This window comes from Ahaetulla prasina, chromosome 1 (genome assembly GCF_028640845.1).
Source record: "Ahaetulla prasina isolate Xishuangbanna chromosome 1, ASM2864084v1, whole genome shotgun sequence".
NCBI classification, from domain to species: Eukaryota; Metazoa; Chordata; class Lepidosauria; order Squamata; family Colubridae; genus Ahaetulla; species Ahaetulla prasina.
Window position 1 is genome coordinate 235900784 of NC_080539.1, and position 27500 is coordinate 235928283.

Genomic DNA, 27500 nt, shown 5'->3' on the forward strand with positions numbered 1-27500 from the left:
TATTACATCTGTGAGTCCAATTCTATAGCTCCCATGTAATAAATCATCAGGAAAATCTCCTATGTTTTTCAATTGATGCATATTTTAAGCAGCCTCCTGAACCTGTAATTGCCATTTCATATAGGTAGAAGCCTATAAAATTTCGCACTTTAGAAATTTGTGTAGTCCACAAACAAGGTTTATATTTGTGTGCAATCAGCATTATTATCACATTGGATGATTTCACATTGTTGTGCCAATTTTTGCTTTTGCTTTTATTGTTGCTGTTTTTGCTGCTGTTGGTCTTCAGCTCGAAGATCAGAATCCTTTGTGTATTTCAATCTAGCATGTTTCCCTAGACTCCTGAAATTCTTACTTTTCCATATCTTAAAATTTGGCATCTCTGTATCAAAAACCTTAGTACTATCAAGATGAGAATGGCTGATTTTGCAATTAAACCCATGCTTACAGCATTCTGGTACTAAAATCAATATTTATAATTAAATGGTAATTAATTTTTTAAATAATGCATCCCCTTTTCCATACAATCCTCTCCTGCCTCTCCAATTAATTTTACTAACATTAAAATTGCTTGTCCATCCCACCAGGTAGAAATGTTTAGGAAGCAAAGAATGCTAATCCATTATTATTGCCACCGCCAAGAGTAAACCATCAATGAACTTCACCAGGAAACTGTAACTAGTAAAGCTTTTGTCCCCTTGCTTCTATTTGCTTTCAGGATTACAAAAATATGAAAAAGATGCATTGTGGTTTTCTTTTGTCCAGATATGAACGGAAGTTGTTGCTATCATTGGCCACCAATCACCCCTTTTTCTTTATTGCTGCTTTGCCTAACGTGACCAGATTTCAGCGATGGCAAAGCGGGACACCATTGACCGGGGGGGGGGGGCCTGCGCATGCACGCTGAGTCTTGCCACCTGCCTGAAGGAGGAGGACCGGCTGCTGCTTCTTCGTTCTTCCAGGCAGGCTTGGCTCTCCTCAGCTCTTCCTCTCGGGTGAAGACAAGCAGCATCTCTCCTCCCTCTCGTGCCCCCTTCTCCACCACTCCCCCTTCTCTGCCGCCTCCTCTTGCGTTGCCACCTCCCATTTCCAGAATGGGAGTGGGGAAAAAATCAGGACTTTTTGGAATTGCCGCGGGACGCGGGACAAATTATTAAAAAGTGGGACTGTCCCGCCAAAAGCGGGACGTCTGGTCACTATAGCTTTGCCAGAAGCATCCAAAACAGGAAAATTATGAGGGTTTGGGGTGGGACAGTTTTTTCTTGGCTTCCTCAAGACAGAAAAGGTGTATGAAGTTTTCAGGTTTTTATCAAATTACTTCTTTTATGAGATCTCTTCTCACTGGTGAGGAGGGTGATAAGAAATGAGCAGAACCAGATCAGGGTAGGAGGAAAAAGTGAGGGGAGGAAGGTTTCTCCTTTTTTTTTTGTAAAGCACCAATTAAGATATTTTGAGAAGGGGTAATAATTCACCCAGGCAATCAATTGTAAGATCAGAAGGGGAAAAGATATTCAGAGAATAAGGCCAAGTGAAGGCAATCTCCCACCAACACCACCTGTTACCAGTGCTCTGGAACTGACATATTAGCATTTCAGCCACTTCCTGAACCCATTTGTATCTAGACTATACTGACAGGGTTGCTATAACACACCGTTCTTGAAGATGCACAAAGGAACCAGAAGCTATCAGTCCTGCATCTTTCCCTTGCAATTGGCTATGAGAACTGCCAAAAATGAATTGCTATTCATTCTTATGAAAACTCCATGTTTATTTATTTGAATCCCGTCTTTATTATTTTTACAAATAACTCAAGGTAGCAACCATATCCAAAACACCTTCCTCCTCCTATTTTCCACACAACCACCACCCTGTGAGACGAGCTGGTCTGAGAGAGCGTGACTGATCCAGTCACCCAGCTGGTTTTCATGGTCCTGGTTTGTAGCTTGAGGCCTTAACCACTAGATCAAATTGGCTCTATGTTCTATCCAGATTACTTTTACATTCCTCTAGGGCTGTGATGCCTAACCTTTTTGTCCCTGCACGTGCTGAAAGCACGTGTGTGTGCTGAAAGAGCGTGCGCTTCCCAAAAGTGCAGGCACATACTGAAAGTGTGTGCCCACACCCATAATACAATGCACACACAATATCCTCTCTGCACATGCACGCTCCACCCCTTTGTGTGCTCCCCCTGCCCCCTCCCCCACATGGACACACAACCACTCACCCTATTTTGGGCCTAGGAGGCCTCCCTGAAGCCTCCTGGGACCAAAAAAGGAGTGCAGAGGGCACAGGGGGGGCGCAGGGGGGTGCAGGGGGGTGGGGGCACAGGGGCATACAGGGGGTGCATCCCCCATGCTCCCCCTCTCCCTGTGCATGCCTATGTTGTTAAATATGTTATGTCTGCCTTATATGCAGCTTTATTCCTCTCTAACATTCATCTCCATTGTTCAGTGATGCATTTCCTGCCTCTTTAGGATTTACCTCTATCTGCTCCTTTCAGGCACTTCCTGTTCTTGTTGGATGTATATAGTTATATTCTCAATGGCTTGTATACTGTTTTAGCTGCATTTTGATTAAACAACAGCGCTGCAGAGACCTGAAAATCAGGTGGCTGATGGGAGGCTTGTGCGCAGAGCTCCGCTGGGGCAAGGGCTCATGTGCCGGTAGAGAGGCCTATACATGCCACCTATGGCATGTGTGCCATAGGTTCACCCTCACGGCTGTAGGGTTACTGAAACGCTCATCCAGCCTTTCCATTACAATCTAAATGAGGGTTCCCCAACTCCCAGGCTGCTGCCCATTACTCGGCCTTGAGCCATTTAGAATCAGGCCACAGAAGTGGTGGGTGAGTGTGCGCATATGTGCATATCCCCATTTGTGCAAGCAGTGGGCAAGCGTGTGCACACACTCTCCATATGGATGAGTGGCAGGCCCCTTCCCCCCCCCCACAGGTCCACAAAGCCCAAAAGGTTCGTGAACTCTGGGCTAGATGACACCTTGATTAATAATTAAAATGATTGACATATCTTAAAGCAAGTCATTGTGTATTTGTCCTATTGAACACATTTTTGAACTGAGGTCAATGATCGGAAGAAATGAAAAGAAGACTGACTCAACATCATACATGAAATGACCAATAAGGATAGTTATGACAGATACATTTTTTTTAAAAGAAAGAAAGAAATAGACCTGAGCTGTTTTACCTTGGTTGCTAATGTCTTTTATAATACAAAAAAGGCTCTCAACATTAATATATTATACATAGTACATTTCAGTACAGGAATTGAAAACAGTTTCTGGTGAGATTTCTCAGCCTAGTATTAGACACAATTGACATGGATCATTGGTGGATGAAATTGCTGCAAGGAAACACTTTTAGTTCTGAGCATCATATATAGTCCTTCAAGAGCAGAGAAAAATCTGAGGATCTTCCAGAGATAGGGAAGAACCCTGCCGTTCATATCTTTATAGCAGGAATATCTTTTTTGATTTACCACATATTTTTCCTTCATCAGACTGCAGTGTGGACTAGAAAGCCAGGCTCAGTAAAATAGACTTCAATGCAAATGCATTGAAAATGCAAATCAGTGCAGGTCTTTCTTTAACAAAAAAAAAAAACACAAAAAAACCTATTTGGATTTTGAGGAGTTATTTTCCTCAGAAAATTCCCAAACAGGATCCTTCCAGTATCTATCAAATTCATTTTAAAAAAGGCCTGCTGTAAAATTTCCAATCAGTAAAAAGCAGGGGACTCTAAGGAATTATTTTCCCCCTCCCTCTTGGGACAGCCTGTTATTTTAAAAAAAAAAGATAAAATCAGCTTCTTGTTACAAACAGACAATAAGAGTTTATAAGGTGATCCTGATAGCATTAAAATGTTTTCAATCAATCAAGCTTTATTACTACCTCTAGAAAAAAACAGATCCATACTAATACCCAGACACTATCATACTGATATAAAAATAAGCTTTAAAAACGATAAACTCTTGAACTCAGTGGAATAGCCTGTCCTCCAAAGACTTGTGCCTATCATTCAAACTTCAACCCAAAAGCCACTTTGGGGGCCTTTATTTCTAAATGTATAGTTTAGAAAATACATCACTTTTAGACCCTACTAAACAGAGATTAAAACTTACATATATACAGTAGGTATGTACGGAAATTTAGAGAGATTTACTCTAAAATATTAGAAACAAGACAGCTCACACTGGGAACAGTCTTTGACCAAATGACCTTAGTGTGCTATCCAGGTGCCTATCTATTAACAGGCAATTCCAAAGCATTGTATTCAGGGGTAAAATGCTGCCAGCTCTATCTAGCTCGTGGAAGCCAGTAGCGCCAGCGGGGCGTGGTTCGGAGAGCCGGTAGCACCAGCACCAGGAGGCTCTGCCCACCCCAAACCGGGACGTCATCACATCCCGGTTTTTACCATCTGCACATGCGCAGAAGGGTTTGCACATGTGCAGATAATAGTACGCACGCAGATGATGGTGCACACACAGATGACAGCGTGTACACATCAATGAACCAGTAGAAAAGGTAAGTACATTTTACCCCTGACTGAAGCAGTAGGCATGAGCTGAAATGGTCTCCAGAGGTTGGAAGAGAACAGGAAGGCCTGGAGGAACATTGTCAATGGGATCGCGATGGGTCAGACATGACTTCACAACTAACAACAAGGGCAAAGAAGTGATGTTGACTTGGCCATGCTCACCCACCCAGTCACTTGCCCACCAAGCCACGCCCACAGAGCCAGTAGGGGTAAAAAATGATTTTCATCCCAATTGTATTTCCTGAAGAGATTGCTCTTTCTCATTCTCACATTGTACTCTGGGGAGGAAGAGATATAATGTTGTCATCCACTGGTGATTCTCTTGAGTTTTTGTACCCTTTACAACAAAATAAACCAATACATTAAGGTAAAATAGGTACTCCTTGTCTTATAACCACACTTGAGCCCAACATTTCCATTGCAAAGTGAGACAGTTGTTAAGTGTGTGTTTGTCCTGTTTTACGATCTTTCTTGCCACAGTTGTTAACTGAATTTCTGCAGTTACTACAGTCACTTCCCCCATCGATTTTGCTTGTCAGAAGGTTGCAAAAGGTCATCACAGGATCTCAGGAAACTGCAACTGTCATAAAGACATGCCAGTTGCCAAGCATCCAGATTTTAATCATGAGACCACAGGGATGCTGGTCATGTGAAGAACAGTCCGAGGTCACTTTTCTCTGCCCCGTTGTAATTTTGAATGGTCGCTATACAAATGGTGGAAAGTTGAGGACTACCTGTAGAAACTTTGGTGACTTGCAATGGGTAGTATTATAATACAATCAATAAATAATGGGTGCCGTTCCATTCAAAACTTTGGTCAATATTGATAACAATCCAATTCTTTTGTCTGGCACATACCTTGCAATATGCCCAGTGCAAAAGTGTCATGGAGCAGTTTCATTTTTTCCCCCCACTCTGGCTGACTGCTTGATCCCACTTCATGGACAAAGTGCTGCCTTCCAACTTGGCCCATTTGAATCGCCAGTTTATTAGCTCAACCATTCAAAGGTCAGTTCTCCCCTGGCTAAATCATCTAGCAATTTCCTCTTGATGAAACTACAAATCTTTCTCTCCCCATTCCTGAATCCTTGGCACCCCCTCCCACCCTCTCTCTCTTAGCTGCAGGGAGTGGGTGTGATGACCCAAACAGCTGAGAGTTCAAACTTCCCTTTAATGCTCCAATGTTTCCCTCAAACGCTCCCACATTATGCAAGTTCCCAAGCAAAGCACTCTTTCTCTCTCATACACACACACAGAGAGACAACAGCCTCTAGCTGTGAGCAGTTCAGTGAACACTGTTAGTACAATAGCTTCAAAGAAGTCCAGCAAGGCAAAGGAACAAAGAAATGAATCCACAAAGCAAAGAATAAATAATGAATCCAGGAAGCAATGGCACACAAAACTTGGCAAATTCAGCATTTGTTCCCAACAAATGCCCCTCTCCACAGTATCTCATAAGTCTCAGTCCCCAGGAGTGCCTTGAGAAGGGGGGAGAGGCACTCTCCTCCCAAGTAGTTTGGTTGACCTGCACTGTTCCCACCTCCTCTCCACTCTCCATGCTCAGGGATCAGGAGGAGGCAGACCTTGCTCATTGCCTGAGCTCCGTCACTCTTCATCTCCATTGATTGATTGTCCTGCCCCCATTTCTCCCTACTGGCAAGCCATCCCAAGCCTGTGAGGCCCGGGGATGCCTTGTCCTCCCCCACCATTCCTCTGAAGCCAACGAAGCCGCTTCCTTAATCTGCATCGGCCACAGCTCTAGCTCATCCTCTGCCATGGATTTCAGGCTCCGAAGGGGGCATGACAGTGGAAGCCATGAAACACAGGAGTTTTCTCTCTTCGCTTTTGATTACTCGTAATTAATCTCCACTTCCTGAACTTAAAGTAGTTGTCTGTTATTCTCCTTACCTTAGAAAGCTTCATTTTAGGCAAACCTCTTCCTTTACCTGTTTCTTTTAGTCAATCTATTCAATCAATTCTATCTTGAATTGAATTTTATTAATTTTAAATTTTTATTAATTAATTTTAAATGGGGTTTTTTAGTCTAGTATATTTTAACCTATCAGGCTAATTTTAAAATAAGTTTTTTAATCTGCTTTTTAAATTGTATATTGTATTATCTGTTTTATTTTTGCCTGTACACCGCCCTGAGTCCTTCGGGAGAAGGGCGGTATAAAAATCAAATAAATAAATAAATAAATAAATAAATAAATCTGTCTAGGCAAGGGATGTGAAACTCACAGTCCGCAGGATGGATGCACTGGCCACACCCACCCCCAGTTTAGCAAAGGGAGGAAAAGTCACGATACATCATGTGACAATGTGACGATGTGAGCTTAACACCCTTGGTCTAGGCTAAACTTTTTCTGCTCTTTCCCATTGCGCTTGTGTCTCTATCTTTGTTTTTTTGTTTTTGTTTTTTTGTTTTTTGTGCATTATGGCTCCACAACTTTATATCCCTTTAATACTTCCAAGTTTCATTTCTTCCCTTTCTACTCTTTGGGACAATTTCCTTCCTTTTCAGAGATCTCCTAGTTCTCATTTCTTTTCTTAATTCAGTCTGTTTACCAGAGGCTTTATATCAGTTTGCTGCACAGGTCGTCCTCAACTTACAACAGTACATTTAGTGACCATTCAAAGTTACAACGGCAGTGAAAAAAGTGATTTATGACCGTTTTTCACACTTACAACCTTTGCAGCATCCCAATGGTCACATGATCAAAATTCAGCCACTTGGAAACTGACTCATATTTATGACATTTGCAGCATCCTGGGGTCACATGATGACTTTTTGCAACTATCTGACAAGCAATGTCAATGGGGAAGCCAGATTCACTTAACAACCGTGTTACTAATTTAACAACTCCAGTGATTCACTTTACAAATATGGCAAGAAAGATCATAAAATGGGGCAAAATTCACTTAACAGCTGTCTCTGTTAGCACAAAAAATGTGAGCTCAATTGTGGTTGTAAGTTAAGGACTACCTGTACAAACTTATCTTTAGCACCCAAATTCATTTCCCCATCTCTCCTGGATATTTGTCATAAAACTTTGGGTTCTTGAGAAGTGATTAGACAATTCTAGCACAAAAAGATCTTTGGGGGATTTTTTCCCCCCACTCAATTTGAACATATATGGTTATTATTTATAATAACGTTATAATAACATATTTCCTAATAATGTTATTTCTTAATTTCTTAATAACATCCTAGTTTAGAAAGTATCACTTTCACTTTTAGCCATGAAAGGTTAATCATACAGTGGTTAAAACATACAATTTTTCCCCTGCTGTGTGACTGATATCTAATTAAAAAGAAATAACTTCTTCAGGGTTTCTCTATTAGGTATTTTCCTGCCTGAAAAATATTTATACATCTGTACATGTATTAAGATTTGTATATCTGTGTAGTTATTTCTACATTTACACAGAAGAGTAGGTAGGTAGGTAGGTAAGTATGGATGGATGGAGATTGACTTTGGGATTATTAATGTTTTGATAGCTTGGACAGACACTTTTTGATGAAATTCTGTGGATATTTAAAGCATTGGAACATAAACTACAGACTTATCAGACCTATCAGCCAATACCAGGGAAGATTCTGGAAAAGATAATCAAACAACGAATCAGCGAACAACTAGAAGCAAACAAAATAATAACCAAAAGCCAACATGGGTTTGTCAAAAACAGATCATGCCAGACTAATCTTATTGCATTATTTGACAAAGTGACAAAATTAGTGGACCAGAGGAATGCTGTCAATATAATTTACTAGGACTTCAGTAAGGCATTTGACAAAGTAGACCATATCCTACTACTAGATAAAGAAGAAAAATGTGGGTTAGACAGCATCACCACCAAATGGATTTGTAACTGGACGACCAACCACACTCAATGTGTAGTCTTCAATGGAACTGTATCTACATGGAGAGAGGTATGCAGTAGAGTACACCAAGGCTCTGTTTTAGCCCCAGTACTCTTCAACATCTTCATCAATGATTTGGATGAGGGGATAGATGGGGAACTCATCAAATTTGCAGATGATGCCAACCTGGCAGGAATAGCCAACACTCTAGAAGATAGGCTTAAGATATAGAAGGATCTTGACAGACTTGAACATTGGGCGCTATCTAACAAAATGAAATTCAGTGGTGAAAAAAATAAGGTTCTACATTTAGGCAAGAAAAACAAAATGCACAGGTACAGTATATGTGGTACTTTGCTCAAAAGTAGTAACTACGAAAGGGATCTTGGAGTCCTAGTGGACAACCAATTAAATATGAGCCAGCAGTGTACAGCAGCTGCCAAAAAAGCCATCACAGTTCTAGGCTGCATAAACAGAGGGATAGAATCAAGTTCACGTGAAATGTTAATACCACTTTATAATGTCTTGGTAAGGCCACACTTGGAATACTGCATCCAGTTTTGGTTGCCATGATGTAAAAAAGATATCGAGACTCTAGAAAGACTGTATAGGAGAGCAACAAAGGTGATTAGGGGACTGGAGGCTAAATCATATGAAGAAAGGTTGCAAGAACTGGGTATGTCTAGTTTAAGGAAAAGAAGGACTAGGGGTGACATGATAGCAGTGTTCCAATATCTCAGGGGCTGCCACAAAGAAGAGGGAGTCAAGCTATTCTTGAAAGCACCTGACGGTAGGACAAGAAGCAATGAGTGGAAACTAATCAAGGAGAGAAGCAACCTAGAACTAAGGAGAAATTTTCTGACAGCTAGAACAATTAATCAGTGGATAAATTTGCCTCTAGAAGTTGTGAATGCTCCAACACTGGAAGTTTTTAAGAAGATGTTAGATAACCATTTGTCTGAAGTGGTGTAGGATTTCCTGCCTAAGCAGGGGGTTGGGCTAGAAGACCTCCAAGATCCCTTCCAACTGTGTTATTCTATTCTATATATTTTTCTTTTTGGGCATTTGGCCAAAATGTGCTTTTGCTTGTCTGAAGTGAGCTGTAATTTACTTCTGATCAATGGTATTAATTACACTTTGATGGCAATCTCATAGGCTAGAAAATCATCTTTTTAGACCTTTGCTATCAAGATGATCTGTGCAGAGTTGCTGTGTCCCTTGCCATGACAATCTTGATGTGCATCTTCAATACACACTGTCTTCTAGTAGGCCAATTTGGAGCATTCTGGTGACTTTGACTCATCCAGTAATTTGTGTTTCTTCAGTAGCAAAGCCTGAGTCCTTCGGGAGAAGGGCGGTATACAAATTTAAATAATAAATAAAATAAATAAATAAATATCTAAATCCATCACAATTGGCTATTTTCTTTTTTCTTTCCCCCGAGCGTTTCTTTCCTCACGTTAAACAACCTTTCTCTGCCAACAGATCACCTTTTTTTTTTTTTAACTTTCTCCCACCTTAGAAAGTTTCTGAGTAAGTGCAGGTGCTTATCTCCTCAGCTCACCACTTTGTCTGGCCAGTTTCCCAGCCTGTTTTTATCACAGTGCAAGAAGAGCGTGTATGTTCGAGAAATCACGTGACAAGATGGCAGACCGTATTTCTACTTTCTCCATTACATCACTGATTTCTGTACTATACTTCTGGGTTGCACCACTAAAGAAAAAACGACAAGGAACAATTATCTTTCACAGCAGGGGGAGTAATTCACTATTTCATTTTGGTATAGCCTGGAATGATTTGATTTCTTTGAGAAAATTATGGATATCTGACCCTCATTACCACTTCCTTTAAGACTTCTTTGACAACTGAATGTTTGCTAAACTGAAAAAAGGAATGAGATACGTACTATAGTTAGTCAGTTTCAAACTTTCAGCTTATACCTCTGAAGAGAGAGATAGACGGTCAGGACCATAACAAAACTGTTAGCAATATCCCATTTGCTCATTTTTTCATTCATTCATTCATTCATTCATTCATTCATTCATTCATTCATTCGTATGTGTGTATATGTATACACACATAGAAAGAGAGAGACACATGATTACTGCCTTACTCTAAAAATGCAAGAGACAAGAATGAATTTTTCTACAGTAGACAATATGCTGTTGAACAGAGTCTCTCTCCGATTCTGATTCTGATGCTATTTCTGTTTCTCTCTCTCTCCTCCTTTCTCCCTCTAGAAAAGTGTGAGTGTGTGTGTGTGTGTGTGTGTGTGTGTGTGTGTGTGTGTGTGTGTGTGTGTTCCGTTCCCTTCCCCTGTCTTCTCTTTCTCCTCTCTTTCTCTTTGTGGCAACTTCTGGAGAAATCAGGGACTCTGCAATGAGATTATCAAAAACCTTAAAATGTAAGGGAATCTTCAGAAGTAAAGTGTCTTCTCCCTTCCAACATTTCTGGCTATTAATAAATTGCCTAGTGCTTTTATCATCTAATCCTATTCATGTTTATTTGAAAGTCTATATGAGTTCAGTGGAACTTATGTCCAGGGATATGCAGTCTTACTTCAATCACACCCATGATCAATATATCCTAGCGGACTTAATTAGTTGTACAAGTCTGAAACAGAAGTGAATGAAAAAGTGTACAAGCATAAAGGTATTTCATTTCTTTATTTTATTTTTTATCTTTTTTTTTTGAATTGAAGCCAAACAATGGCATATGATTTGTTTGTGATACAAGAAGAATACGAATGCGTTCCAGGTTCAGCCCTCCTTTCATGTGATGAAACAAAGCACATTACATATGCAATAGTTTTGTGACCAGCTTCATGTTGTTATAATTATGCCTATGAGTTGTAATACAACTTGCTAAAGTGATAGCTCCTTTTCATCCTTTAAGAACTTAAGAGAGGTAAGTAGCGTATTCAGTTGTGTGTACTTAGAGCCCAAACGCAAAGCTCAGAAAGATCTTCATAGCACCCTATACCCTTGCCCTTTCCAAGATCAATCTTACATGAAAGGGGGCAGAATCTTTCTGATTCTATTAACTGTGTGTTTCTGAATTAAAAGGTAAGCCAATCCACTACTGTCCTACTGAATTTCAAGCTTCAGCTGATCAATGGAGTCAATGCTAAACAGATACCAAGGAGCTACAACTAATTAACCTTACTTGGGTTAGTGGCAATCAATGGGGCATTTGTGACAATTACTGACACCATTTTCTGTACTACAAGTTCCAAGAGAGATGAAGCAAAAACTTAAAAGAATTTAATTTTGAAAGTATCTTAAACAGAGTATGTAATGGAAGACTTCAGAGAGAACACACTGTTCAGAAGCTTGTGCAAATCGATGCATTCTTGATATTAAATTGATTTCTGTATTTTTAAAGCTGGCTTGTCTAGGCAGGATTCTAATATCCCAGGTATTTTTTTCCTGTTTGGATTATGAACTATTATTAAATGCTATTTGGCAACCCTGAAAATGAAAGCTTCTAAATATTGGCATATTTTTAATAGAAAAGATACTTGGTATGTGATGAGTTGTTGCAAACAAATAAACAAACTACAACGTTCTGTTACTTCTCAAAATGACACTTGCTCAGTCAATATGTTAAATTTCATGGCTTGTTTGACAAAATCTATAGTTTGGCTCAATTTGAAACGAATGTGATAAAAATTGCCATAGTTATAGCCAAGTAATAGGGAAATATATTATCTTTATCTTTCCCCCAGAGAAAGCATGCCATATTTTAAATCAAATTTTGGGAAAGCCTACTAATATACTATTTACGGGCCATCACATGCAGGATTTTTGAATTATAATCTTTTTAAAAAGAAATTTTATTTAATTTAATAACTTTTAATGGATTTTGAAGCTGCCCAATTCCAAAAATACTTTGAACTTTTAGGAAGCTCTATAACTCTATGTGTATTAAATTGCATACAAATTGAAATAAGTGGAGCTTTGATGACATTACTATAATTTCCATCTTTTATTATGATTCGTTGCACAAACAGCCAAATATACAGATTACCCACAATTTCCGCTACCGGTTCGGGTGGATACCATCTCTGATCTGGATGCATTACGTCCAAGACTAGATAACATTAGAAAGGCTGAACTTGAAAATAGTGATAAATTAGATTATTTCTAATTAGATTATTTCTCACTAGCATTATACAAATACATTTCATTTCTTGAAGCCCAGTCTTTTGTAATTCAGAATATAACTTGTAAATCCAGTCCTTAATAATAACATGTGGAAAAGAGACGTGATAAATAATTGTAGAATTTTTATTATAGAGCTGCACAAATAAGCCTTCAAGTCAAAATCTCTTTTCTTAAATTGCATCTTTTGATTATTCCCAACAAAAGTCCTTCTATTATTTTTTTATTATTATTTGCATTTATATCCTGCCCTTCTCCGAAGACTCAGGGCGGCTTACGCTATGTTAGCAATAGTCTTCATCCTATTTGTATATTTATATACAAAGTCAACTTATTGCCTCCAACAATCTGGGTCCTCATTTTACCTACCTTATAAAGGATGGAAGGCTGAGTCAACCTTGGGCCTGGTGGGACTAGAACCTGCAGTAATTGCAAGCAGCTGTGTTAATAACAGACTGTCTTACCAGTATGAGCCACAGAGGCCCCTTATTTGATTTGTTCTAATGATTAATACATTTGCCTGCATTTATTGTTTGTGATATATGCTCTCCCAAAGGGAATGTTGCCTTAAGAATGCAATGTTGAGTCTTCTGTGTAAATTGGTTTCCAAGAAACTCAAATTCAAGTCACAAGGTAGAAGTTGGAATTGGTATTCGCTGATGAAAATACACTTCTTTTTCAAAAAAAAATCTAGAACATTTAATTAATGGTTGATTATAACTTTGGGGTGAGGGGTATCAAGCTTTGGCTTCCAAAATCTCTGTCCCAGTCTTGCTGATAACACCAAGAAGACGTTTAAAAGATGTTCTCATTGGGTGGAGAGGAAACCTTGTTGTGCTCCAGTATTAGGGTATTCAGAGAAAAATGTTTGTTTTTGTCATTTATAATTCTGTGGGCACTGAAAGTACAAAGAAAATAAATGTGTAGATTTTATAATGGTAAAATGAGGGGAAAGTTCTTAATATTCTGCATACATGGAAAAGGACTAATTAGCTTTACTCAAGAATTTGTTCTTGAGCCTTATGACATTACAGCATAGTCAAAACATATTTTGTGAAGTCGAGGAAGAAAATGAATATATTATCCTTTGAAAGAAAATACAGTAGGAAATGTAATGCATTATTCTTTGCTAAGATTACTCTTAGCAGTATTCATACAAAAACAATCCTTATTCCAAATGCATGCACACATGCCCCCATGCTGGTAAGCAAATGATAGGATATTTACAAATAGTGTAGAAATTGTATCAAGTAGAGCTATCTAGTGATTAAAAAAAAAGTATTAAGCCATTTTTCTTTGAGTACATACCAAGAGTTTGATTATGACCTTGGGTAAATTACTTAATATGTTAATTAACTGGGGATAATTTAATTAATAATTAATACTTCCAGACAAGTATTCCAGACAAATACTTCCTGTCCTATTGTTTTTCTTTTCTTCTTCCTATATATAAATATGCTTATACCTCCTAATATTTACTCATATATATGTTTATATACTATATAAATTTTTTGTATGACACTTATATATATTGTTGTGACAAAATAAATAAAATAAAAAAATAAGTTTGAGATGAGTACCTGTTCATAAAACTCAAGCATTATTCAGAATCAAAAAATACATCTTTAAAACAGTATTAATACTAGTGCAAGACTATTGATTTAGCTTATCTAAGAATATGTTATAATCTTAAGAAATCACTCCTTTTTTTAAAAAATATATAATAAAACAAACATTTTGCTCTCAGTTTATTAATAGAAGTACCTAGTCCTGGCATGTTATATATTTACTCAGAAGTAAAATTCATGGTAAAGTTCAGCCATTAACATGCACATAAACAACATCTACATGTCATTCAAAAGGCACTATCAAAAAGCCAAAAAGGAACCAAATGATCAAAATACTTTCTCACTAGAATCAATACCCAGATGAGCAGAGATTAACACTAGACCAACAATCAAGAAGTAAACAATATCCCCATAAAGGAATACCAACTCAGACAAACAAGTTAAAAGGGTAATCAAGGAACTATCAAGACCACCACCACCAATACGGACATGGCAAGCCACTGTACAGTTTATAAACAGAGAGCAAACACCACTCCTTTCTAACATGGATAGTGTTACCCAATTGGGTAAAGAAATGTCATTTAGCAAACAAGCAAACTCAAAGAGCACCAAGGACTCCACAATTCAAACCTGAGCTATAAATATTCTAAAGTTCACTGTTTTTAATGGTGCTTACTTTCTGTATGGTACATATAAGAACAGCTTTCCACTTCTGAATTGTTAATATCTCCTGAGATGAGAAAGCTTGAATATAATAGTTTCTTGGGGAAAGTTTTGATCTAATATTTCCATATTCCTCAAAGAGGATACATATGAGAAACAACTTGAGTAGAAAAATAAAAAGGCAAGTTGCTGATATGGGGACCAGTAAGAAGCAGGTTCATTCCAAAACTGAACCAGTATTTGAGAATCAATTTATTAATTAATGTTTCATTTATAAACTTACGATAGTTTGGGAAATAGCTTTCCACTTCTGACGGTGTCGTCAGCAAAATATTCTTTTCCTGCTCTTCCTTTTTTTCTTTTAATCAAATTGGCTCTTTTCCTTTTCTTTATTATTTGTGTTGTTGGTATAAAATGCTTCTAACTATGAATATTTTTAGTGATTATTTAACAATCTGTGCTACATAATTGTGGCAGTCATGGGAAAAAGACAAATACAGGTAGTCCTTGATTACGAATGATCACAATTGAGTCCAAAATTTCTGTTGCTAAGGGAAACAGTTGTTAAGTGAGTTTTGCCCCATTTTACAAACTTTCTTGACACAGTTATTAAGTGAATCATTACATTGGTTAGGCTAGTCACACAGTTGTTAAGTGAATCTGGCTTCCCCATTGATTTTGCTTGTTAGAAAGTCTCAAAAGGGGATCATGTGACCTAGGACACTGCAACTGTCATAAATATGAGTCAGTTGCCAAGCACCTGAATTTTGTTACATGACCATGGGGATACTGCAGCCTTCAAAAGGCAGTCGTAAGTCAAATGGTCACTAGGCAAACTGTTGTAAGTCAAGGACTACCTGTACTGAATACTTGGAGCAGTTTAAAATGGAGAGGTGTACCAGTAAGGTAATTAAGTCCAGGACTGAATTTAAGAAGGAAAAAAAGTAGATATCTCAACTTTTCTCTGGAAGACCTTCTCTGTGGCCACAGGATAGAGAATAAAAACCAGAACAACGAATGGATGGAAGCTTATTTCATTTACATGCAAGGAAGAGAGAGCTCTGTAAACTGAATGCATCTGGAAACATTGGGGAGAAAGTGGAAATGAGCAAAGTAATTACCCTGCTAGCCTAAGTTTATAACTTAGTCAGACAATAATAGAGCACATCTGTCTTGTTCATGTATTTCACATTATCTGAAATTTGAATCATTTGCTACCGCATTGGCCTTTGACTCTGCACAACTATGGCTGCTAAGCAAGCACATGAATCTCAATCGGTTTTCCATTTCTGGCCTCCATGGTATGTTTGTCATGACAGAGGTATGGGACCAGGTGTGCGATCAGAGATCATTACAGCTTTCTCATTTTTTTTTTATGGAACAATAGGTAAATCTCATAAAGAAGGCTGACAAACATAAAATAACAACTGCCTGCATTTATTTCAAACCAGCAATTGAATTCTATCAATCATAGTATCCTTTGCTGTCAAGAAGCCAAACAAGAGAGGCTTATATTGTAGAAAGAAGTAAAAAAAAAAAAAAGCTTTAGGGCAAATTAAATTATACCGCCTAATCTGCAAAAGAAATATACCTGGAAAATAGAAAATATATGATGTGTGGGAGAAGCTACCTCTAGAGTCTAGACATCAGTGTATGACTGCGGAATAATAAAAAGTAAGTGAATAGATGCAATCAATTTCAGATCCATAGAACTGCAATTCTGAATATACAAATGATATTAGAGTATGTATGGTGCACTGTTGTAATATGATTGCTGTGGAAACCTGTATTAGCAACCTGCCTTAAAGTCACTTATCCTTTGGAATGCTTCAAGGGCAGGAGCTGAGTGAATGATTGCCTTGTATAGTGAAAAATGATGCCTCAGTTATTTTAAAACAGAAGAAAAGTGCTGCAATAAAATCCTTACTTGTCCAGCATTCCTCACGATAGAATTTAAAAATAACTAGAACAGCAAGAGAACCATAGTTCAAAGCAGCATCTTAACAATCACCAAACTAGTACAGGCAATTGTAGCTGGACGAAAATATTACACAGAATGTAAACATTAATTTTGAATTCAATTCTATATTCATTTTATGTTCAATGTACATTCTTTCAAAGGACTGAAAAGGATTGAATTTGGTCTGTTGTTGTAGGGGTTGGTTTTTTTATTTCCCCTTTCCAATATATTAGATTCAGATTTAAAATCCCATCCTATATGCCAGGGGTCTCTAACCCTGGCGACCCAATCTTCACGCTGGTTGGGGAATTCTGGGAGTTGAAATCTTAAAGTTGCCAATGTTGGAGACCTCTGCTATATGCATCTACCTGGGAATGTGGCCAACTCACATTCAGTAGGCTTACTGAATTTGTATAACACTGCACTGTTAATAGAAATTTCACCCCGACTTCCGTGTATTACATTACTCATAATTTAAATTCATAATTTAAATTCCCTTAATATCACTAACAACTACAAACAAAAAATATACATGTTTGCATGCGAAATGGGATGCAACTGAATTTGAGACATAGCTATCCATCCATCATCTGTTTTCCGAAGTAGATTGATAAAATGCTGTACTTAACAAGATTTATTGGGATAAATTGTGGTTTACTTTATTCCATATATGCATTGTGGCATACAATGTATAATTTCTGGTGCATTACTTAAGATTATATTTAGAAATACACATCTAATTCTTTTCAGTTGTCTTTTTGTCACAGGTGTAAGGTATAAGCGTATATTATCTAGAAAAGGAAAATATGAATTTATACATTGAAGGCAATGCAGTCTATTAAAATAATGAAAATTGTCATATTCTTATGCTACAATGTAAGGCAACAACATACTTTATTAACTGTAATGTTTAACTACATTGTAGGACAGTGTTGGAAGAATAACAGAATACATGGTAGTCAAGAGTATCATAGGCTGCAATGAAATATAGGACTTATATAAGCACACTCAGTATAAATCTAGATTCCCCCCCCACAGTGTTCTGATGGGATTGCAGTTTTAATTCAGCAAAGTATAAAGGTTGGATGATTTTATCTAGGAGAATTCTATGAAATAACAATGTCAGTGCTGGAGCTACCAACAGACAAACCCAACCAGCTGTCTAAAGTAGCATTTTGCCCATTGAAGCAATTTAGCAGAACAACAGATGGTTGAGTAATGCACTTTGGAGCAAGCAACTGTGAAAGGAAAGGAAAGGAAAGGAAAGGAAAGGAAAGGGAAGGGAAGGGAAGGGAAGGGAAGGGAAGGGAAGGGAAGGGAAGGGAAGGACAGGAAAAAGGAAAGGAAGACACAGTTCAAATCTATCTGGTTTTGTAAAATGGATGTGAGACACTTTTGCAGTATTGTGGGAAAGCTGATACATTAATCAGTTCCCAGAAGAGCTATACAATTCTAACTCTAGTCACTTTAAATGAAGGGGGTGATATATAGGAGGGCCAGAGGACCTTAGGCATGGAATGCATAGGAATGAGATGCAAAACTCCCACTGTTTTACTTGTTAATCCATTACCTTCCCTGTTAAGGTAACATTTTCTCTAAGAACTTGAAACCTGATTACAGAAGTAGTAGCTGGGATATTGTCAGCTGGGGACTCCTTAATTGAATCTATGTTACATTATGTATGAGGAAGAAAGGTAGACAAAGGGTTGTTTTGGTTTCACCCTGAGGAAAAGGGTTACCACCACCTGTTTCTTCTTCTAGTTAGCCTCTATTGTTTTCTCTGCTTGACATATAAAATCATGGGATATCTATTCCAGCCTTCAGTTAGCCTCAACTTATGTGAGCCCAGCCAGAGAAAGTTTCTTCAGTTAATCACATCCATATTTAATGCCATGTGTGAATGTAGTTCATTTCTTTTGTTAGTTAAATATTTGTCAATTTTGAGGCCACCCAACTCAATGACTCTGGACGGCTTACATGTCAACAAGAAAACATGGCATAGGGCCGGGTTACTTACGGGACCGCCTGCTGCTACCGAATACCTCTCACCGACCCGTGCGCTCTCACAGAGAGGGACTCCTCGGGGTGCCGTCGGCGCGACAGTGTCGTCTGGCGACACCCAGGGGAAGGGCCTTCTCTGTGGGGGCTCCCGCCCTCTGGAACGAACTCCCCCCAGGACTTCGTCAACTTCCGGACCTCAGACCTTTCGCATGAGCTCAAAACTCACTTATTTATTTGCGCTGGACTGGGTTAGCTTTTTATGGGTTTTTAATTGGGTTTTATCGATGGGTTTTTAATGGGTTTTTAATGGGTTTTATTATTTGCTAAATTTTAATTGCGGCCAAATTGAATAAGTTTTTTAGTGGTATTTTAATAGTATTTATTTTGTAATAGGAATGTTTATTTTATCTGGCTGTAAACCGCCCTGAGTCCTTCGGGAGAAGGGCGGTATAAAAATTTAAATAATAAATAAATAAATAAATAAAAAAAGGAAAAAAAAGCTAAAATATTAATTTGCATGGAAATGGACAGATTGACCTTGGAACATAAAGATAAGAATGAATCAGAGTACTATGAAATCTGGAAAGGGGGAGATGCTGGGATATAGGACCATTGACGAGTAAAATGTTTGGAAGTTTTTTACCCTAATTTGTTATGATAGATATGATTGAATTAGATATCAATATAATCTATTTGGATGAAAGAATTTAAATATTTGAAATGTGATAATTAGTGTAAATATGTATAGAGATAAGGAAGTGTATCAATTACATGACAAAAGTTGATGAAAATGTTTAAACCGGAGATGTCACGCTATGTCCATTATTTTTAATTTGTATTATAAATAAAAAACTTTTTAAAAAAAGAAAGAAAAAAAAAGAAAAAATATGTATGTATTATGAGTAAAAGAGATCCAGGAAGAGCAATACAGATCATCCATTAAGCAAACAGAACCGTTTCTATAATACATTTTGATGCTAAAGCTGCAATATTAAGTTAGCTACTGAATCCATTGGATTGGGATTGGGTATTAAAGCTCAAACATTAAGAATCATTTGGCACTAATAGTCCTTGACTTATGACTGATCATTTAATGATTGTTCAAGGTTACAACATACCTACATAAGACTTACTGAACTGTCATCAATAAAAAGTCAGAACTGGTTTAAAGAATTTGGAGGCCCTGCTATGTCAGATTTGGAACCCACACTTACCCCAATTGCAAATTCACTGCAGACGAATTCCTGCAAAATGATATTTTATCACTATATATTCAAAACGGAACAGCACAGAATCTAAACTGAAAACTACTCCATTTAGAAAAAGCTACTGAGTGCAAAACTCAATATGCAGCAAAACAGAACGATCCTGTTGGCTCAATCCACTTGGTGGCTAATATAAAGCTATGTTAGTCAATCAAAAATCCAGGTGTCCCAATCTATCTGCTGGTAACGTGAAGTTATATTAGCTAATGCCCAGCCCAAGGCCCCATTAGTTTAATCTACCCATTGGCTAATGTGGAGTTGTGTTAGTGTAGCTGGTAAGTGGACCTGCTACCTTGAAAATCCTGAGCTGAAAATGAGGCACCCTTTTCCAGAGTGGAGTAATGGAAGAAGACATTCTGATTTTTTTGCTTTACTTTCCCCACAACTTCATTTTTCCATTGCCGTCTGCTTTGCTTTGGAAGCTCTCTTTTTTATGAAGACCAAGGCAGATATCAGTATTGTAACTTGTAACTGGTTGCCTTTAGATTCCATGATTAGTACTTATAGTTATGGTATTTCATTTTACTTTTGATATGAGATAATACATGCACTTGATTACTAGCTCTGTTCAACTCCATGTTCTGTGGGAGCTCTGCTTGCATGGAACAGCTTGCCCCATAAAGCAAGGATGGCCCCTTCTCTCATAACCTTCTGAAAGTTACAAAAGGCTTTTCATGGTTGATTGATTGTCCCACATTGCTTTAGTGTGCTATTAATTTAACTTATTTCTTCTCATTGTCATCAGAAACATTGATTTTGATAGTGATAGAGAATCCATAACAAGCTGCAATTGATGTCAATGTGATAACATAGCAATAGCACTTAGACTTATATACCACTTCACGGTGCTTTACAGCCCTCTCTAACATGCCAGGCATAACTTAATACTTCGATCACAATGCTTGATATGAATATATCGGTCATGTTATTTGCATCATATTATGACACAGAATTAATTTAAACCCTCCTTGCCTCACTAGTCATGAATAGTCGAAAGAAATAACTGTCTGACATTCCAACACAGCGACTTGAGTTATATTAAAAGGTAATATACATCTAATCGGTAAATTATATTTATTTCAGGCAAACCATATGCAAAAAAATAAAAGCTTATTCTCCATGTCTTTATTATTGGAATAACTATTAAAGAATAACAATTACCCAACATTCTTTTCTTTTCTCTGAAAAAAGAATGCATGTTTTATAAGGGTTGCTAAAACATTTTTTTTAAGTACAATAGTCACCACTAAAGAAAAGAGTCAATTAAATAGCAAATTGCATTTAGCGATTTAACTTTTCTGTCTTCTTTTTGTTCTCATTTTTATCAGGCAAATTTGTGAACTTATGGATTGTTGTACAGACTTTATATGAGCAAGATTACTTGTTGAGTAACAAGCAGCCTCCTGAGTTCTGTAATCTTCCCTATGTTCTCCTTGTCTTCACATGAATTTTGAGCCTGGATGTTTCCCTCCACAATGATGGCTAATAATCATTTAAAGAACTGTCCGTTGGTTGACTGTTTCCCTTTGAAAGCTGTCTGAACTATTGGATACCCTTTTCTCTGATTCTGTGGAGGAGTATGAATTTTTTTTTTTTAGCAATTAATTTTATTTGGAGATTCTAAGTTCTAATAGCCAGGTCATTGACTTTCAACTAATTAACCTTTCTTTTTAAAAAAAATAGTTTCAAGAGTGATTTTTATGTATGTGTGAATGTTTCCTTTCTTATGTTGAAAAGGTTAGAGATGGATTGGCTATAAACTAGATATGCTGGCACTGACCAAGTCTTCAGAACTAGATTTCCAGAGTATACTGGACAAATTTGGGCTCCAATCTCTTGGGCCAACACAACTTGGATTCCTAATCATGCTTTTGATCAATGTGACTGTCTCAATTGGGTGTCATTGATAGTGGAGACTATGGCAAAGCTATCCTAGTAAAGATCTGGGCCAGTCTATTTTGGTTAGATGCATGAAGATCTTACTACTATATGTTAGAAGAATGTAGTTTGTTTCTATTCTATAACCTTAGACTCTGCTTACTGAAGATTATTAACAGAGAATTGGCTTAGTGCAGTGGTGGGTTCCAAATTTTTTTACTACTGGTTCTGTGGGTGTGGCTTGGTGGGCATGGTATTGCTTGGTGGGTGTGACTTGGTGGGCATGGCAGGGGAAGGATACTGTAAAATCCCCATTCCCACCCCACTCTAGGGGAAGATTACTGCAAAATCCCCATTTCCTCCCAATCAGCTGGGACTCCGGAGGCAGAGAATAGAAGGGGAGGGGGGCAGTCAGAATTTTTACTACCAGTTCTCCGAACTATTCAAAATTTCTGCTACCGGTTCTCCAGAACTGGTCAGAACCTGCTGAAACCTACTTCTGGCTTAGTGGTCCTAAAACAGAGAATAAAAAATTTGTAATCGAGCCAATTATCTATATGGAGTTTTAGTGATGTATCTTGAAAAATTCAGCAGTATTCAATCTCCTTATCTGCAAAAAAAAAAGTCTGAGAAGCTGGGTTCAGAATGAAAATTACTGAAGCTTTGGTTTATCTATCTAAAACATTCCAGGATAAGCTTCCTTTGCAACAGATAACTGATTTATGATTTCTTCTTCTAGGATAATCACAAAACAGTGATATGAAATCTCACATTATATACAAGCACATTCTTAACACTTTCAAAAACTAAGCAAAACTAGGTGGATGATTTTTTTTGTCCTGTAAGATTATCCTGTGAGATTACCAAGTGCTCAGTTAGAGAAAGGACAGGTTACAAAATATTAAGGACAAAGATATTAATATGAGGGAAATCTAGTTGATAAACACTGAGAAGGATGAGGTAAGTTACAAAAATCAGATACATAAAATAGAAAGGCAAAGCTTATAGAAACTGACAAAGTGAAAGGATTATGGCAGAAATTGCCGCCTTTTCTACAAGCAAGAGTTAATTGATGTAAGTCTCCACCACCAGCAGAACATCCTCATGGAAACTGAGTGGCTGTTCTCAAAATGAGGCTGAAGAGAAAGATTTACTATTTACCACAGGTTAAATGGATAACCTGGCAGGAAGATCTTCACTTTGGTTTGATTTACTGCCATCCTCCCATTCTGGGAACAGTTGAACTGCTACGAATTAGTTCAACTGAAAGTTTTTTAACCCTTCTTTTGCAGCATTCTCCTGCCACAATTCAGCTTATACAGCTCTAAAATACGCAATTTAACTTCACAAGAAGGAAAGGGGAGGGAAAGGAAAGGAAAGGAGTCATTTTGTTATTTGTAAAAGTACTATAGTCAATATAAGAAGGAATTTTTAAGGTACAACAGCAGCACTGAAGAAGCTGTAAACCAAGTGTTTAGTGCTTGGTAGCAGTATTTTCTTAAGGCTTGCAAACAAGGAAATTAATGATATACGAGTATATAAGTGAAGTACACTTCTGTTTTTTTCTGTCATAATATACTGTATCTCTATGTATTGTCTTCTCTTGCAGAATTGCTACCCAAATGTGAACAAATGCAGTGCCAATACAAGTGTGCCATATCCATGAACGAAACTAGATGTTATTGTGAGGAAGGATATGAAGTTGGCAGAGATGGAAAAACCTGCCAAGGTACGGTAACCATATGATATTATTCCAAAACATTTTGCTCGGGAAGAGTTGTAGGAAAACTTGCATTTAGTGAACTATACAGATTGGGTATGTTAGTGGTATTTAAACCTGATATCTGTAGAACTTCCCAATGCTTTTTCTATATTATTTTGTCTTTTTCCCACCCACCCACCCATCCATTTCTTCCCTGGGATCTCATTCAGAATGTTGCACATTTTTCGCCAGAACAAATCATGGTTCTTTCATTGTAAATGTTTACTGGCATGTAATATGCAACTAACATTCCTGCATTTTTCCCACATCACAACCATCTAGATTATATCAGTTGATATACTCTAATTTACACTATAAACCTTTTTATTCATAACTAGAGCTATGTCTTTCCTGCCAGTTATTCAACATCTCCACAATATCATACATACATATATACTTTTAAAATTGCAGTCAATGATCTGCATTTCCTTTACTCACATCTACTACAGCCTTTTCCTTTTTTTAAAGATATAAACTTACATTTTCTCAGTTTTCATTAGTTTCAGCCTTCAGTTTTTCAGTCTTGCAATATTCTGTTAATATAACTTTAGAATACAGATAGAGTTAGTAGCCATTGTTGTGTCCCAAAGGTGCTTTTTCGAAAGGCAACTAGAGTTTCTTTGTTTTTGCTTGAAGACATTTCCCTTCTTATTCAAGAAACTTCTTCAGTTCTCACCTGAAGATGACCTGAGAATCTCCAGAGATATTCATTGTTGTGCTACTGGTCACAGCTATCTTGGAGGGCAAACATCAATCTTGCAAGATTGAAAGTATTTCTTCATTCCTTTCTACTACTTTCCAGAAAACTAGAGTAGGGGTCTCCAACCTTGGCAACTTTAAGACTTGTGGACTTCAACTCCCAGAATTCCTCAGCCAGCTTTGCTGAGCTTTGCTGGCTGAGGAATTCTGGAAGTTGAAGTCCACAAGTCTTAAAGTTGCCAAGGTTGGAGATCCTGGAACTAGAGAGAGTTCCTTCTGAAATGCTTTCCATTCCATCCCCACTTCTTTTACATGCCAGTTGTCCCATCTGTGGCTCTCCTATAGACCTTTGCAACCTGTCAATGTTGGTACAGTTTGATCACTGTGCCACAAGTACAGCTGACCCTACCTTGGCCCCAAATATATGCATACAATTCTATTCAAATTAATATCTCTAATCTAATAAAGAATGCAGAGAAGAACAACAAAGATGATTAGGGGATCAGAAGCTAAAACGTATGAAGAACAGCTGTAGGAATTAGGTAGATCTAATGAAATAAAAGACTAGGGTGACATGACTAGAGGTGACTAATTTTCTAATATCTAGGGTAGGGGTCTCCAACCTTGACAACTTTAAGACTTGTGGACTTAAACTCCCAGAATTGAAGCAAAGCTGGCTGAGGAATTCTGGGAGTTGAAGTCCACATGTCTTAAAGTTGCCAAAGTTGGAGACCCCTGATCTAGGGGGTTGCCACAAAGAAGAAGGGGTCAATCTATTCTCCAAAGTACCTGAAGGTAGGACCAGAAGCAATGGATGGAAATTAATCAAGGACAGAACTAACCTAGAATTAAGGAGAAATTTTTTGACAGTTAGGACAATTAATCAGTGAAATGACTTGCCTTCTGAAGTTGTAGATGCTGGAAATCTCAAGGTTTTAAAGAAGAGACTAGACAACCATTTGCCTGAAATGGTATAGGGTTTCCTGCTTGAGTAGGGGATTGGACTAGAAGGGGATTGGACTGCTACAATAACTTTTATTATTGTAGACACCACCAACATCGTGCCTTCCTCCTGCCAAGGAGATAAAGTAGTGATAAATACAGGATTGATTCCTTAGTATAATGTAATCATTTTTCTTTTTCTTTTCAGATTTTAATGAATGTAATTTGTATGGACTCTGTAGCCAAACATGTCAAAATACTGATGGATCATACGTATGCAGCTGTGTGGAAGGATATCTCCTTCAACCAAACAAAAAGTCTTGCAAAGTGAAAAAAGGTATGCAGCAATCTATTGCTGGATTTATTTGCTGTGAGTCTCCATTAAATATCTAGCTGACCACCAAAGGAACAAAATCTGAATGATCTCTGAATCAGCACTACGCTGTGTGTTGTTGTTTTTTTTGTAAGTTTATGCTCTTTAATTCAGGGGTGTCAAAGTCAAGGCCTGTGGGCCAGATCCAGCCCATGGGGTGCTTAGATCTGGCCCACAGGGCTGACCTAGAAATATCAAAAGACCAGCCTGTGGTGTCTCTGCTGGCCAAAATGGGCCATGTGGCCCCCCAGTTTTCATCTTCCACAGCCTCCTGCAGCATTCTGCCAGCTTAAAATGGGCCACACGTGCTCCCCGTGGCCCCCCGCAGGACATTTTCAGATGGCAGAGTGCTTCAGGAGGCATCCATCTCTTCCCTCCCCCCAGCTAGCCCGCAGAGAACTACAATCCTGATCCAGCCCTCGAAGAAATCCAGTTTGCCACCACTGCTCTAATTGTCTTGATCTATATTTAGAAAACATGAACAGAATTTTGGTGTTGTAAGAGATACAACAATTATTGAAAAGAGAAAATCAGCACAACAACAAATAGATGCATAGAGACTTTCCTATATTATTTTAAGGTTGGCTTTATAGTAAACTGAAACAATTTGAGAAAGATTAACTAAGACAGTAAACAGTTTTACTCTTTAAGGTTTATAAAATTTTCAGTTCTACTCTCCCGGATCTTATGTGATGCTTCTTGTATCTTATCTGTGGTACATAAAATCAGAGAAGACTTTTCAGAACCTTTTCAAAGTTACAGTTTAGGATGACCCGAGTTTAACTCATAGAATCATCTGTTACAATGTCCTTCCTGTTGAAAACTACTTCAGCTTCAATCACAACAATACACGAGCACACAATAGATTTAAGCTTAATGTGAACCGCTCCTATCTTGACTGCAGAAAATATGACTTCAGTAACAGAGTTGTTAATGCCTGGAATGCACTACCTGACTCTGTGATCTCTTCCCAAAATCCCCAAAGCTTTAACCAAAAACTATCTACTATTGACCTCACCCCATTCCTAAGAGGTCTGTAAGGGGCGTGCATAAGAGCACCAACGTGCCTACCATTCCTATCCTAATATTCCCTTTGATTGTATCCAATTTGTATAGTTATTTCTTGCTTATGCTTATATATACTGTTGTGACAAATAAATAAAATAAAAAAATAAAAATGACGCAAGTGGACATGTAGTCTTAACAAACACAAAGGATGTTTAATGCTTTGCAATTACTGTTTAACAAAATACCTGCAATCTGCATCACATATAACCTACAGATGTCTGAATGTACTTTCCCCTTCACACACCTCATCCAAGTTCAATTCTTCATCATTTTAACTACTCTGTGCATCTGGTGAAATCAGCTACAATTCATGGAAGATTATTCCTTTTAATAAAATCTGATAGTCTGAAAGCCTCCTTCTAACTCCCACACATGGATGACTGTTCATGACAATTACTTTAAAGTAAACAGAATGTTTTAAATTGCTTCGGATACTAGATGTGTCACCATTTTGCTCCTGGTAGCATTCAGTGAGGGTTATGTATATTTTCATTAGTGGTAATAAATTAAACATTTAAAGGAATTGGTAAGCTTGCTTTAACAAAGCTGAAGGGAAAGAAGGAATATTCCTAATCAATATAACAGATCAATGTTTTTCTTATGAAATATTCATAATCGGCATGCATGAAATACACATATGCAATGTTTGTAATATAGGTAGTCTTCGACTTACAACCACTTGCTTAAGAGACCATTCAAAGTTACAACAGCACTGAAAAAAACAACTTATGACCAGTCCTC

General features: G+C 37.8%; 1 protein-coding gene across 1 annotated transcript in view; it reads left to right on the forward strand.

Moving 5' to 3' along the window:
- Positions 1-27500, forward strand: part of LOC131203454 (low-density lipoprotein receptor-related protein 1B-like) — a 298673-nt gene that overhangs the window by 82212 nt on the left and 188961 nt on the right. Inside the window, exons 3-4 of the mRNA XM_058193741.1 lie at positions 23525-23644; positions 25527-25655. Coding sequence (XP_058049724.1) covers positions 23525-23644; positions 25527-25655 — 249 coding nt within the window. The remainder of the gene's footprint in view (positions 1-23524; positions 23645-25526; positions 25656-27500) is intronic.